A 16,339-nucleotide genomic window follows, 5' to 3' on the forward strand; every position below is an offset into this window, starting at 1 on the left:
ATAATCCGTTTTAACAAGTTGAAAAAACGGGTACAGGAAACGTTAACGGAAAATATAAAGCAAAAAAACAAAGGAACTAAAAATTTAAGTAAAATATACTTATATTTTTCCAAACGTTAACAGAAAATTCCAAAAAACCGATATATAAAAGAAAATCGGATGAATATACTTATATACATACACATATGTATACTTATATAATTCTTATATTTACATATATATGTATATACTTGTATATATATTATATTACCAAATTATTGCTTGCCTTGACATCTGCGCTTACATTTGTGGATATATATACAAGGCACAATGACAACTAAAGCTAGAACCTACAGCAAAAAGACAAAATATTATACAAACATACATATACATATATACATTCAATTAGCAAACAATATGCAAATTGCATTTACCAATATATCTTATAACTAAACATTCATTTATATAATTACATATATACTATATATTACCAGTCGGTAAAATACCTGCGTATTATAACTTTTTTTCACACTGTTCTCTCACACCATGAATAATGTTTTCACTTGCACTCACTGAAAATTTTAAATCCTCGGCTTACGCCAAGTACGAAAACTGCCTAGACCAGTTTGAAGAAACAAAAGCAATGATTTCGGATCAATTAAAATTTATTAGGACTCCACATCGAGAGTAGAGCTGCCACAAATTCAATATCAAGAGTCAAATTCAGGCATCCATCTCAATGTCCCAGCATGTGACATAGAAATCTTTTATGGTGGTTGTAAACAATGGCCGTCCTTCCGGGACATGTTTACAGCCGTTTACATAAACCACCCAAAATTCAGAAATGCACAAAAATTGTATTACCTCCGATACAAAACAGAAGGTCAAGCAGGCGTCATAGTCAAACAGTTCGCACTAAATGACGATAATTTCAATATGGCTTGGGAAGTTCTAAAAGAAAGATACGAAAATGAAAGAATATTGGTCGATAAGCAAGTAACGATACTAATGAACTTGCCAAAAATTCAGAAAGAAACAAGTGAAGAATTTATTAGACTACAATCATGTTTCTAATTGTTTGTCGGTTTTATCGACACAAAATATTTCCACAGATAGCTGGGACCCCATTCTGGTAAATATTATATATGCACCGCAGCATTACCAGAAAAATCGTTACTTTTGTGGGAGCAATTGCTCTCATCTCGGAAAAAATCCCCAACGTGGCAGCAAATGAAAGAATTTCTAACTACCCAATACGAAATAGCATAAAGGGTAGACAAAAAACTAGTTAGAACTAAATCGTTCAAAATGACCTCAATAGAAGCTTCAATATACCCGAAACCAGAAGCAATAACAATTTAAATAGAAGCGTTTTTAAAAACCAATCGTTCACATCCGAACAATATAAACAAACGTCATGCGTACAGGAGGGCATAAGCTCAAATTTTGCGAGAAATTCAAGCAATACTGTTTGTCACGTGCGCATACTCCAAAAGAGTGTGAAAGCAAATTCAATTGCGTATATTGCCACAAAAGACATCATTCAATGTTACATATCACATATTTTTCCAGCTCATCACAAAATAATGTTAAAAGGGCTGCGGGATTAATTGCAACAGCAAATCCTGAAATCGCCAAGAAGCACCATGCTGCTCAAAGGCATTAAAAACGCAAACGGTACACATCGAAAACCAAAGCAGGGTACTACTACCCACAGCAGTCGTCTCCATCGAACACCAAGAAGAAGTATTTAATCTTAGGGCCTTAAGGATAACAACGATCATTTATAGCGTCTAGGGCACAAAATAGGCTACAACTGCCACAAAACTAGACAATTTTGAAATCACGGGAATGGGCGGAAGAGTAGTTTCAAACTCAAACAAAATCTGCCCCATTACCCTAACTTCCCCCAAAGCGGATAACGCAACCAACAAGCATGCTTCCAAGCTATCACATAAATAGCAAGCATTGGCAAAGGGTTTCACGTAAAGCTAGCAGATCTCAACTGCAACACTCCCGCTCAAATAGATCTTCTATTAGGCAGCGATCTCATACCACAGATAATACTCGAAGACATTGAGAAAATTTAAAACACACTATTGGCACAAAATACTATTTTATGTTGGAACCTAAGTGGTCCATGACCACTCAAGTTGAGAAAATCTCTAATTTGGGAGTTAGAAGAGCTCCCCCTCATATTAATCACAACTCCTGAAGATCAGTATTGTGAAGATTTTTACAAAGCCACAACTACTAGATCAGATAATGGTCGGTACGTCGTACGACTACCACTAGGTAGGTAGGTAAAGTGGCTGTCTTTCGACGCACCTAGGCCTTTAGGAGGCCCATTGTGATACCACCGGGACTGTGGTATCCTCACTATATTGGCTCTTCTCTGAACCACCCCGTACTTCTGATGAACTTCATCAGTGAGACAAGTTTTATCCGTTTAACCTCCGAGACGTCGTCAAGAAACCCACGACCGATGGCTGCGATTATTTTCCTATATAGTGCTGCGCAGTCGCATAGAAGATGTTTAATAGTGTCCTCCTTTTCTATTTCCTGACAGCTTCTACAATAGTCGTTATATGGCGTACCAAGTCTACTTGCATGTCTGCCTATTAGACAGTGGCCTGTTAGTACTCCTATTAGAGTTCTTATATCATTCCGCTTGAATTTTAACAGTCGGCATGTGCGGCTCATATTCCATTCATGCCACGTTTGCCTGCTAGTTGAGCAAGTCAGGGACTGATTCCACTGACGCTCGGCTATGATAATGACATGTTTGTCGATTAAGTATCTACAAGTAGCCAGAGGCATATATATGTCTTCCTTACCAGGATCTAGTTGTAGGGTGGTGCCTGTTCTGGCTGGTTCACCTCCCGGTGATGTCTCTGTGTCCCGGGAGCCATTGCAGGTTTACCGTGAAATAGGATGTCAAATCCGCTAGAAGATCATAGCAATATTTCAGTGTCTTCGACGAAATCCTATGGGACATCAGAGATTTCAAAGCAGCCTGGCTGTCTGTATATATAGATATATTCCTTGTTGTGAGCACACTCATTGTCAATACAAGAAGGCTTTCTTTAATTGCGGTGACCTTCGCTTGGGAGGCACTGCAGTGGTTTGATAACCGGAAGGCGATTTTGGTATCTAGTTTAGGTGAGAAGACCCCGCCGCCTACTCGGTTATCTAGTTTGGAACCATCCGTATAGAAGATTATCCCTGCTTCCTTGCCCACTACGCCCCTTTCCCACTCCTCTCTGGCGAGGAAGGCAATCGTGGGGACCGGATTTAGATTCAGCTCTGTAGGATTGCGAAAATCTGTGATTATGGGAAGAAACGGGAACTTCATAAGTATCATAGAATGTCCCCTGTTACTAGCGACTAGTAGGGAGGATTCCCTCAGTTTCAGAGCTGACTTCGCTGCCATTTGCCTGCAAAACAGATCTGTTGGCAGTAAGTGTAAAATTACGTTGAGTGCCTGGCTTGGCGTAGTTCTGAGAGCTCCACTGATGCAAATACTGGCTGCTCTTTGTATACTTTCCATGCTTCTAATCGCATATTTCTTTCCTGTGATAGGCCACCATACTAATATACCGTAAGTCATGATCGGCCTTGCTGTGTAGAGTCAGTAGGCTACCCGAGGCGTTAGTCCCCATCTGGGCCCTACCATACTTTTACACGTGTAAAGCGCTGTAGCTGCTTTCTTTACCCTTGCTTCCAAGTTTTGTTTCCAAGAAAGCTTCCTGTCAAAAATTAGTCCCAAGTAGCTTGCTTTATCTCCTATCGTTAGCCTGGTGCCATTTAAAGATGGCGGCGTGATTTCTACAATACTATTTCTGTCTTGCTAGCATTTAAATTCAGTCCGCATGATACGGCCCATCGATTAATATCGTTTAATATTGTCTGTTGCATTGCATTGAAACTGCCACATCATCAGCGTAGGCCATAACATATACCCCCCTCTTTTCTAGATCCACAAGCAATTTGTTCATTGTCAGGATCCAGAGATGTGGGGATAACACGCCTCCTTGGGGTGTACCCCTTCGGACAGATCTACGCATCGTTGAAGCTCCCAGCGTTGAAATAATTGACCTGCCCAAGAGGATCTGTTCAATTAATTTCCGGAGAGGTTCAGAGATGTCCAGATCTTTAAGCGCCCTCAATATGGCCTTCGGCTGGATGTTATTGAATGCTCCTTCTATGTCTAGGAAGGCTAATGGGGTGTATTCTTTTATCTCCAAAGACTTTTCAATCTCTGCTACTACTGAGCTTAATGCCGTTTCTGTGGATTTACCCTCAGAATACGCATGCTGCGAAACTGCCATTTTTCCTGGGTTTAGTTTGCTCCTTATATGTATTTCTATTAGTCTCTCCAGCGTTTTTAAAAGAAATGAAAGACTGATTGGTCTAAAATCATTTGGATTAATGTGTGAGCTTTTGCCAACCTTTGGTATATACCTCTCGGAACTATCTGTGAAGTGAGTATCCATTAGTAGGCCTAGAGTCTTTTCACTGGATACCGTCCAGCTGTGGTCTGGCTTCTGAAGGTATCCGATGCTATGTTTCGACTGTGTCATTATTTTTCTAAGTCGAGACGCTTCTGCCGTATTCTGGATGTCATTTCAAAAAGATTTCCACGAATTTCTTTTTGCCTTCCTTACCTCCTTTTTATATGACCGTAGGATGTTATAATAGTTATCCTACTCTTCTTCTTTGTGGGATAATTTGGCAAAATTTAATTGCTTCCTGCAATCTTTCTGCATCTTCTTAAGTATGGGAGACCACCAAGGGGGCCTAATTCTTCCCCTACTGTTGGTTAATGAACAAGCCACCTCTACCATTTCTCTGGTTGAAATGGTGGAATCATAGGAATACGCTTTTTTAGGTCCTGCAGATGCATCTGCCAGCCACCTCTAGTGCTTGTTGACAAGAATCTGAGAACTGTTTAACGAGGGTATCTAGATCCTATTTTTTTTTAGCTCCTGCAGGTGCAGCTGCCAGTTTTCCTATGAGTCCTAAAATTTCTCTTCCCTAACTACATTCTCTTCAATTATACACTCAATGTAGCGGTGATCTGAGAAGGAATGTTCCCTCAGTACCCTCCAATGTGTTATTTTATCCACCAGTTCTTTCGATACAAGTGTAATATCTAATACTTTCTGTCGGTTTCTGGTTATAAATGTTGGCATATTACCTTTGCTGCATAACAAAAGCTTACTTCCTATTAAATAATTAAAAAGCAACTCACCCCTTTCTTTGATGCCCGTGCTGCCCCATAGTGTGTGGTTCGCGTTGGAGTCGCACCCAAGTATAATCAAGCACTTGGATGCTTCGGTGTCTCGTACTAGCTCTTTCATCAGCTGCGATGGTACTGCTACCTCGTCATACGGCATGTAGCATGATGCCAGCCGGTATTTCTTTCCGCCCGTCTCCCAGCTTACTACTGTAGTGTCGTTACTACATTTACCCATGGCTCCTGAATGAGGACGAAGTCAGGCCGTTCTTCTGCCATGCGGTTAACTAGGGCTAGAGACGCTAGTTTGCTGTGGTGTAGATTAATTTGGAGAAAACGCATTAGTTAGTGTTTTATCTGCGTCTTCTTGAGAGTCGCTTAAAAGCTCGCTCTCAGTGTAAAGTTTGGAGAGTCTGTCATATAAGATAACAATGTTTCATTTTCGGACAAAACTTGCGTGGTACAATCAAGTTCAAAACTTCCACCACTTAAGCTTCCTACATTTGATACCAACTATTCAAATTATCAAAATTTTATCACCTCGTTCAAGCAAATAATTGAGCGTGAGTTCAATTTAACTAATATTGAAAAATTCAACCAATTGCGAAACTGTCTCTGTACTGACTGAACAACACGCATGTTAGTACTTCGTCAACTCAAGGTGTTAATAAATACTCCACTTTGAAATCAAGAAATCAACCACGGACATTTTCCTGCTCCAACATAACTTGTGCTTTCTGTTGCAGTAACAGCCATCAGGTATTTGATTGCGATCGCTTTAAGTCACTAAACTTAATTCAACGTTTCGATCATGCAAAGAAAATAGGACTTTGTATCAATTGCTTATCAAAGGGACATCGCGTAGCCAATTGTCCATCATCACACAGGTGCAAGGTTTGTGCACGGCAACACCACAGTTTACTCCACCGCGGTTCTACTTCAGGCCAACAAACACCTACTCATGTATTTCCAAAACAAGAGGCAGTCACGCATACACAAAAGAATAATTCATCGCTGAATAACGTCATCCTTGCAACAGCAAACATTTTCGTTCGTGATGCATCGGGGAGCTACAGATTGGGTACAGCACTGCTAGATTCCTGTTCACAGGTAAATTTTATCACAGATGATTTTTCGCAAAAGTTGCTTCTGCCAAGAAATAAGCAAAACATACAGATTCTTTGGTTCATCGTTTACCGATGCTTTGGTTCATCGTCAACGAATATTAAATTCAAAACCTCAACTACTCACTGGCTTCGACCTTCCATTGACTTTTTGTATTACATCGCACATTGCTTATCAACTAGACCCTGAAATCAATATTTCAACATTGAATATTCCACACAATATAGCGCTCGCCGATGATGAATTTTATATACCAAAGAAAATCGACATGTTGCTGGGTACAGAAACGTTCTTCAGTCTTCTATCTTTAGGTCAAATCAATCTTGGATCTAATTTACTCATCTTGCAAAAAACACTCTTAGGCTGGATTGTTTCGGGACGCTACAAAACGGACAGTAAAAACATATCTAAACCATCTTGTTTATATTTAGCCAATGAATCTTTAGATGCCAAATTGGAAAAGTTGTGGAAATTAGAAGAAATCGCTACCATACCAGAGGCAAGGACTCGTGAACAACAGAGTTGCGATCACATATACAATTCAACTGTGTCAAGAAGACCTTGCGGCAGAATAGTTGTCAAATTACCCTTCAAGGATGATCCGACGTGTTTGGGCGAGTCATATACTACGGCATTGAGACGATTCAATGCACAAGAACTTCGATTAGCCAAATCTCCCCAATTGAAAGCACAATACGTTGAATTTATGAGCGACTACGAGAGTTTGGGTCATATGAGCGTTGTAAAAAACCCACATCTCAGCGGACCGCATTATTGTATACCACATGATTGTGTACTAAAACCAACAAGTACAACAACAAAGCTTCGAGTTGAATTTGACGCTTCATGTCGAACCACATCCCAAAAATCATTAAACGATATTCAGATGGTTGGCCCTACAATTCAATGCGAACTTTTTCCTCTTCTTCGTTTTCGATTCCACAGGTTTGCTTTCACTGCCGACATAGTCAAGATGCATCACCAAGTATTAATGCACGAAGATGATCAAAAGTTGCAGTATATTCTGTGGAGGAGTTCACCAACTGAAGATATTCGCACGTATCAACTAAATACTGTAACGTGTGGAATGGCTGCTGCACCATATCTTGCTCTACGGAGTTTGTTCTATTTAGCTGAGCAGCATTCAGAACAATTTACAATTGGCGCTAAAATCGTGAAGTCATCATTCTACGTAGACGACCTGCTCTGTGGTGCTGATACTCTAACCGAACTTGTACAGATAAAGCAAAAGGTAATACAACTGTTAGAATTAGGACAGTTTAAATTAACAAAGTGACATTCCAATTATCATCAATTCAGAGAAGACGACTCTATAAAGGATCTAAACGTAAATACATCCATCACTAGTACACTTGGACTAAAATGGAACCAAAATATTGATTGTTTTATATTTTCATTTGAAGCAAAACTAGCACTGACTGGCCGACTTACAAAACGTTGCGTCCTTTCTGTTGCATCATCACTTTACGACACTTGGACTATATGGCTACTGAAGTGGGATTGGGATGCATCTGTGCCTCAGAACATTGAATTTGCTTGGAAAAAATTTCTTAACTGCTTATCGGATCTTTCACTAATTAAAGTGCCGAGGTCCGGTTTTTTGACAGATATGGAATCTTCTGATACATGGATTTTGTGACGCATCGATTCGTGCTGCGAAGTCCAGAGTGGCACCTTCCAAAAAACAATCGTTACCCAAATTAGAACTTTGCATCGCTCTTCTTCTTGCTCAAAAATTAAACCAACAATTTCTAACAAATCTTTTAACATTTTTCTTTGGACAGACTCACAATTAGTATTACATTGGCTTAAGATGCATTCTGCAACACTTTCGACTATTGTTGGTAATCGAATTTCGGAAATTTAAGATTTAACCAAAGGCGCCCATTGGAGACATGTACCAACGCATTGATATCGCAATCAGCATTCAATACAATTGTTAGCACCAATTACATTCTGGATATTGTGAATCAGCGGAGTAACTATACCAGCAACCTTCGATTAATAGCTTGGATGTCCCGCTTCACCAATAAATTTCGGCATGGTGCAAATCTAAATGACTCATTAACATTTTCACCACAAGAGTTACATCACATCTTTCTTTGCATAATTTGGAATATTCAACACATACATTTCGCTAATGAAATTCATCTTTTACAGAAAGAGCTTACGATAAATGGCACGTTACGTTATTTAAATAACAGATATTCCAGAAGAAAGAAAACACCCCATGCTGTTGCCAAGCAATTGCGAATTTGTTGTGTATTACGTTCGCCATCTACATCGGAAACACTACCATGCAGGACCAAAGGCACTCGTACCGCTGATAACACTTCAGATTTGGATAGTCAATGCGCGCGATTTAGCAAGACGCTGATGAACCGAAGCTGATGAACCAAATAATGGGACAGTTACCTGTCGAGCGACTAACTCCATCTCGCCCTTTTGCGCGGTGCAGGACTGATTTCTGCGGACCAGTCAACGTATATTTGCGTATTCGAGGCGTACATTGCGATCTTCGTTTGTCTAGCGACAAAGGCGGTTCACATTGAACTAGTATCGGATCTATCCACGGACGCATTCTTAGCGTCATTGAAGCGCATGATTGGAAGAAGAGGTCTACCCTTTGACATCTTTTGCGATAACGCAACAAATTTTGTGGATGCTTGCAACAAACTAGCTGAATTAAAGTCATTATTATTTAAAACCGAAAACAAAGATGCTATTATAAAATATTGTGCTAATGAATTTATAAATTTCAATTTTATTCCTCCCAGAGCACCTCATTTCGGCGGTATTTGGGAGGCAGTAGTCAAATCGGCTAAGGGTCACCTCAATCCCACCATCAAAAATGCAAGACTCACAGCTGAGGAACTAACAAAAGTCCTGGTTGAGATAGCAGCTGTATTCAATTCTCGTCCAATAACACCAATATCATCGGATCCAAATGATTATGAAGTATTAACTCCGGGGCATTTTATTATTGGTAGTGCACTTCGGGCACTCCCAGAGCGGAGATTTTCAGCTAACATCAGCAACGTACAATGATGGAATCAGGTCACAAGCATTAAACAGATGTTTTGGAACAGATGGTCAAATGAATACATCAACGAACTTCAAGTACGATCAAAGTGGTTTTCGCAGCGACGAAACATCAACAACAACTCAATGGTTATTATCCATGAAGACAACCTACCACCTCAAAAATGGCACATTTTATGAGTTATACATTGTATTCCAGAAAATGACTCTAAAGTGCGTGTGGTGGACATTCGAACAGCGAAAGGAATCATTCGGCGACTAATATACAAGCTAGCACTTCTATCTGTTTGAAATGCTTTTCGACGGGGCCGGGATGTTGGGTCGCCGATTGAGAACGAATGCATTATACGGTCATATGTTCGAATACACTTTTTCCTATTTCTTGTTCTCTATTTATTTGCTTAAAATATTCAAGGGCAAGCATTAGAAGCTGTTCCAGCCCAAAAATAGATTAATGTCCAATTAACAATTTTGATTATATTAAATTTAATTTTACATGTAATTTTATTTTCTCTCTTAACACTCCTAATGCTCTATTAATAATGTTCTTAATCTTATGCTAGCACGGGTTTTTATCCGGTCTTGTGCTTATTTTCTCATTATCTACGTACATATGTAAGCATATGCGTATATGTTTATGCGGGAGTAGGTATGAAAATATGTATTTTTTGTGTGTATGTATATATGTACCGACTTACAAATTGCAAAGCAAAAGTGAGAACATAAAAAATGCAATTATGTACAAATCATAGAAAATCGTACCATATGTATATGAATGTAAGAATTTGTGTGCATATGCATAAGCGGTGCTCTCACAGAGGTGAATAGCCTAATTCATGGTCACGGTCATCCGATTTTGCGCAGTGTCATAGTTCTGACCAAACATGCTCCAACCATTGAAATGCTTGCATTTCAATCGGAAATAGGTAATGGTGCAACTTTATGGACTGCTTTCCGTATAATCCCTTTTGTAGTTTTGATGTCCACAACCCTCACTTTGCCATCTGAACAAGGAGCGATATCGATAATTCTGCCAAGTGACCACTGTTGTGGAGGCAAGTTGGTTTCATGGATGATGACCATTTGAACAATTTCGATGTTGGCCTGCGGCTTCAACCACTTGGAGCGTTGTTGTAGGATAAGAATATAGTCGTGTGCCCATAGGTCCCAGAAACGCTGCTTCAAATACGTCACTTGTTGCCATTGCGTTAACGAAGATACAGTGTTGATATTGATGGCTTTGTCTGGCATCGACAGTAATGACGTTCCGATCAATAGATGAGCTGCGGTTAACGCTTCGCCATCATTGGGATCATTTGAAAGAGGTGTCAGCGGGCGAGAGTTTAAGATAGCTTCAACTTCAACCACAATGGTCTGCAGTTCTTCATATGTCAGGTCAAGCGGAATAAAACGAAACTCGAAACCAGTGTTGGTGCTATAATTAGTGATGTCATCAGTAACCGCTTTATTGAAGAACTGTTGATGAAGATCCTTCAATTTGGCTTGAGCACCGACGAAATTTGTGGCGTTGTCGCAGTAAATGCGTTGAGGTATTCCGCGTCTTCCTACCAAGCGTTTTAGACAAAGTATTAAATTATTAGTAGAGAAATCGGATACTAATTCTGCATGTATGGCTTTAGATGCAAAGCATACGAATATTGCTATGTATGTTTTGTATGGAGCTCTTCCACGAAGACGATGTGTCGTAATGAAAGGGCCACAAAAGTCGATACCGCTAACTAGATGATTTGATTCATTAGTTTAGGTTTGTAATGGAAACAAAACACGCAATTTCGAACAATTTATAACCCATACTCACTGACGCAACAGAATTATTAAAACCTTTGGGCCAGCCTGTAAATGCTTTCGGTGAAGATACTCTATGTACAATGATGTAAATCTATGATCTTTCGGAAGATGTGCGGGAAATTTTGCATCAAAAGGAATGAATTTTGACAAACGGCCACCGACTCTGAGCACTGAAACTTTGTTGAAAACACGAAAAATTAATCTAACTGTGCGAATTAATCGGTGGTACGATGAACAGCGGTTGATAATGACGTTAATAACATTTTCCTCGTTGCTGCTTTTGCTACACTCCTTCTTGCTTACAGGCCATTCTGACGAATTTTTCATTAGAAACTCTGGGCTAGAGAACCAAATTGTCCCTACAAGATTTTGAGCGCTGCACCCACGTGAAACAATGACTGCAGGATTATGCGTACTTGGTACATGTTTCCAGTTAATGCCAGATGAAATTTCTAGAATTTCAGAGACTCGATTGGCAACAAAGCAATTTAAGGTGGCCGCATGAGTGTTGAGCCATTTCAGCACTATTTCTAAGTCATTTCAAAAATAAACTTTTGGTGCTGAATGTCAATAACTTCTCCTTAAGTTTTTGCCAAGTCCTACTCAGTAACAGTGCTGCACATAGCTCCGAACGAGGAAGCGATTGTGCTTTATAGGCGCTACTTTAGATTTCGCAAAAAGTAATGTTGTTTTGTAGGTGTGATTTATCTTAGAACGTACATAAATGCAACACCCATATGGATGCGTTAATGCGTCAGCGAAACCATGAAATTCACAATCAGAATTGGATGTTGTTTGTACATAGCGGGGAACTTCGATTTTATTAATGAAGTTTATATCGGCTTTAATTTGCAACCAAATGTTATGTAGATCGGGTGGTAGTGTTTCTTCCCAATTTAATCGGCGAATCCAAATTTCTTGCATTAATATTTCGCCAAGTATGCTCACGGGGCTCAATAAACCGAGGATATCAAATATTTTGGAGATAATAGATAAGACAGATCGCTTAGTGACTGACTGCATATCTGGTAACTCATAGCGATAACAAAGGGTGTCAGCTAAAGGTTTCCACGACGTACCTAGAGTTTTGGTAATGTTTTCTTCAATTGTTTTAATTATAACTTCCTTATAAGATGCGTCGGATAATTGTGTAGAATTATTTAGTAAGAGAAAGACCATGAGAACGAAGAACTTCTATAATTTCAATTTTTAATATTTGTAAATTGTCTATGCTTTCTGCACCATTTAACAAATCGTCAACATAAAAGCTTTCACGAATAGCAGACGATGCAAGTGGAAAGGCATCTTTATTGACGTCAGCAATATGAAATAAACTGCGAATCGCGAGGAATGGTGCAGAAGCCAAACCATAAGTTACAGTTTTGAGTTCAAACAACTTCAAAGGCTCATAGGGTTCGTTTCTCCATAAAATTAGTTGATATCGTTGATCTTGTTCGTCAATCAAAAATTGCCGATACATTTTTGATATATCGGCGGTTAATACATAAGGATACAAGCGAAATGACAATAATGTCATGATTAGTTCTGACTGAATTGTTGCTCCGACCATAAGTATTTCATTTAATGAGCGATCTGAAGTAGTGCGCGCAGAGGCGTCGAATACAACCCGAAGCTTGGTCGTACTACTTTGTGGACGGAGTATACAATGATGTGGAATTATATAGTGTGAACTATTTGAATCAAACTTTTTTATAGCAACCATGTGCCCAAGTACAATGTATTCTTTTATAAAATTTGCATACATATTTTTTAACAATTTGTTGTTAGATAGACGTCGTTCAAGAGCGAGAAATCTCTTCCTGGCACTGTGGAAAGAGTTGCCTAATATTGTAGGCGAAACCTTAAATGGTAACCGAACTTGTACACTTCCATCATTTTTCACTTGAACGTTTTGAATGAAATGTTGTTCGCATAATCGTTCCTCTTCGGACAATGTTGATGTCTTTTCAGTGAAATTTTCAATTTCCCAAAATCGTTGAAGAATCGAATCGATGTTATATGGATTTGAATTTAGTGTGATATTACAAATGGATGGGCGGGAATTCGAAAGCGTTTCAAAATTACCACCTACAATCCACCCTAATTTGCTGTTTTGAAGGCGTGGGGCGCCTTTTCCAAGAGAGATTGTGCCTTCTTGAAGGCTTTCAAAATTCTGCATTAAGCAATAAATCTATACGTTGCGGTTTGTAAAAGTAAGGATCCGCAAGCTGAAGGCTTGCAGGAATATCCCATTTAGAAGTGTTGATAAAACTACTTGGTATTTGTGTTGTGATCTGTTTAGTTATAGCAAATTGCGATATACAAGTAAAATCTTCGATTCGAGATTTGATTTTCGCATTTACTGCATACTTTGAATTAGAACGAATATCTGAAATACTTGAGATTTCCTGATGTGAGAAAAACCTTTTAAGCTGCAACCGCTTCGCTGTTTCCTCGGTGATGAAATTTAATTCGGAACATGAATCCAATAATGCACGAGCTGGCTGCATCATTCCATATTTGTCCTGTATGTAAATTAAGGCTGTTGGTATTATCGCTTTTTGCGTGTGCATGCGATGAGTGAAACTGATGGATTGGTTGGTGAATGATGCAATGGATTTGACGAAGTAAACGGCACATGTGTTTGGTCTTTCTCTTTAGGTTCTAACTTTTGTACAAATGGATAATTTGTGCGATTGATGACATATACGGCAACGAGATTTTGATGGGAATTTAGATACTGTATGTCCTTTGCGTAGGCAATCGATTATGATGACTAGTATTTCCAAATGCCGTTGCGTTGAATATGCTAGTGTTCAACTCAGAAACGCGCTCTTGATTTGTCTGAGGGAGAAAGAGTTTCAATATTGTTCTAAACGTCGCAAATATGTTGAAAGTAAGACTCAACAATTTGTAATCGACATTCGAGAACATGCGTATCACTGTCGACTTCTTTACAAGCAATTCGTTGCTTTATACTATGTAGGTTGCGAAGAATCGTTGAACATGTTTGAATTAGCGAGGACAAAGGCGATTGTTCCTCATCAGCCATGTTAGGCGTATTGGCTTTACTGTTATTAGGCATTTGAAGGCAAAAACTAAAATATATACGAGTACCTGAGCTATGAAGAATATACAATATACAGATCTGCAATCCGATGAAACTGTACTGTAAAAAGTCCCGTATGCTTGCACTGTGACTTTGACGAGTTGACTAACTGTCGGTAACTTCGACAGATGTTGATGAAAAGAAGGTCTCGAATGAATGTTAAAAACCACGTGTAATCTGTATGTACGTTAACAGTGGATACTACGATGATATATGGCAAGAGCTGCTATCTGCGCTTACACAGAATGTTGCCCGGGCACAACAATCCGAATGATCCGTTGATTCAGGTTGTTGGATTCCGCTACACTGCTGCAGACGATGAAATAGTGTAGGCGAATTTCGTGTGGTTGAACAAACGCAAAGCCTGCTCTTCCCAGTATTTACACGAAAACGAATTTTAATTTAAATGAAAATTAGACAATAATCTATTGGCTTTCTTTGATCGAAATATTAAATTTAGAACACATAGTCCTGTCACGGTCGCCAAATTATGTTCCAGCCCAAAAATAGATTAAAGTCCAATTAACAATTTTGATTTAATTTAATTTAATTTTACATTTAATTTCATTTTCACTCTTGACACTCCTAATGCTCTATTAATAATGTGCTTAATCTTATGCTAGCACGTGTTTTTATCCCGTCTTGTGCTTATATTCTCATTACCTACGTATATATGTAAGCATATGCGTATATGCTTATGCGGCCGTAGGTATGAAAATATGTATTTTTTGTGTGTATGTATATATGTACCGACTTACAAATTGCAAAGCACAAGTGAGAACATAAAAAATGCAATTATGTACAAATCATAGAAAATCGTACCATATGTATATGAATGTAAGAATTTCTGTGCATATGCATAGGCGGTGCTCTTAAAGAGGTGAATAGCCTAATTCATGGTCACGGTCATCCGATTTTGCACAGTGTTATACTTCTGACCAAACAGAAGCCATTCACCTTAATGCAGTTAATAATTGTATTTGCATTGTGTATGTAAGCAGTCTCTTGCAATCCGGCGTTCCCATTTTTTATATTTCTCTTTTTCTTAATAACAAAAATATATTATATACGAAGGAATGATGTAAATACTTTCCTTTAACAAATACAAAAGAAAATAGTTTTTAATTCATTTTTATTCATTTCAGATATTTGCAAGTTTCGATGGAAAGTTCCCAAGCTGGAGTTCAATATGACCATTTTAGTTTTAAATTATAAAACTTAAGTTACATATTAGTATTAAGTACTAAATTAATTTATTTAAAATATGATTATTTATGTAGGGTACATGTATGTACCTAATTTGCGAATATTAACTATTAGTAAATTAATGTAACTATTATTGTAAACTTTAAAAATGTAACAATCAATATTAACTATCTATAGACCGTATATAAAGTTTCTAATCAAAAAAATAATGATAATAAAGTAATAATTACTAAAAGTTTGTAAAAATAGAAAAAAAATGGAACTATATTGTATAAACATGTAAATTATAAAAAAAAATTAAATATATAAAAATGTAATTAATTTCGATTGTTGTATTCCTGGTAACCAATGAATAACCAAACAAATATCTCATAGAAAATTACGAGGCAACCGATGAACCAGTTTTCCATAATCGATGGATAACCAAAGAAATAACCTATAAACCAGTTTTCTGTAACTTATAGGTAACCATAGTAATAATTAAACAAACTGTTTTCAGTAACAGATGGCTAACTAAACAAATAGCCACTGAAAACAACGCTGTTAACCAAAGAGTAAAAGATAGTCTTTCAAAATAGTTGGCACTCTTGAGTTCGATAACTTGATTGTTAAAGAAAAGTCTCAATTTGTGTTCTATCATTCGTGTTCGTTATACTCCCTCCACCGAAGTCTGATTGCCCCGATTAGACATATTTGCGGAGCGAAAGACAAAGTATTTATGTCTCTCATCTCGTCTTCTAAGATGGTATTAGCTTCCTTAGCCGTAATTTAGATTGGAGTTAATTCCATCCGTTTTCCGAATACTCCAT

The 16,339-nt window shown here is 38.3% G+C and overlaps 1 protein-coding gene and 2 long non-coding RNA genes across 4 annotated transcripts in view; 2 read left to right on the top strand and 1 right to left on the bottom strand.

Moving 5' to 3' along the window:
• The window catches only part of LOC138857249 (uncharacterized), a 28,240-nt gene extending 12,435 nt beyond the window's left edge, over positions 1 to 15,805 (top strand). Inside the window, exon 3 of the long non-coding RNA XR_011396326.1 lies at positions 15,470 to 15,805. This is a non-coding gene — a long non-coding RNA (uncharacterized lncRNA). The remainder of the gene's footprint in view (positions 1 to 15,469) is intronic.
• LOC138857247 (uncharacterized) lies at positions 1,452 to 9,908 on the top strand. 2 transcript variants are annotated; one of them, XM_070109409.1, is made up of 2 exons: positions 1,452 to 5,977; positions 6,038 to 9,908. In XM_070109409.1, exon 2 carries the CDS (start codon positions 6,345 to 6,347, stop codon positions 7,638 to 7,640), a length of 1,296 nt encoding a protein of 431 aa, XP_069965510.1. In that variant the 5' UTR covers positions 1,452 to 5,977; positions 6,038 to 6,344; the 3' UTR covers positions 7,641 to 9,908. The 2 variants fall into 2 exon arrangements, with proteins under 2 accessions (XP_069965510.1, XP_069965511.1); XM_070109410.1 differs by having other exon boundaries at positions 6,045 to 9,908.
• Positions 9,892 to 15,093, bottom strand: LOC138857251 (uncharacterized). The gene is made up of 2 exons (XR_011396328.1): positions 11,226 to 15,093; positions 9,892 to 10,971 (listed from the first exon to the last, which is right to left on the bottom strand). It is a non-coding gene; the product is annotated as an uncharacterized lncRNA (long non-coding RNA).
• Positions 15,806 to 16,339: the final 534 nt, after the last annotated feature.

This window comes from Bactrocera oleae, chromosome 5 (genome assembly GCF_042242935.1).
Source record: "Bactrocera oleae isolate idBacOlea1 chromosome 5, idBacOlea1, whole genome shotgun sequence".
Taxonomy (NCBI): domain Eukaryota; kingdom Metazoa; phylum Arthropoda; class Insecta; order Diptera; family Tephritidae; genus Bactrocera; species Bactrocera oleae.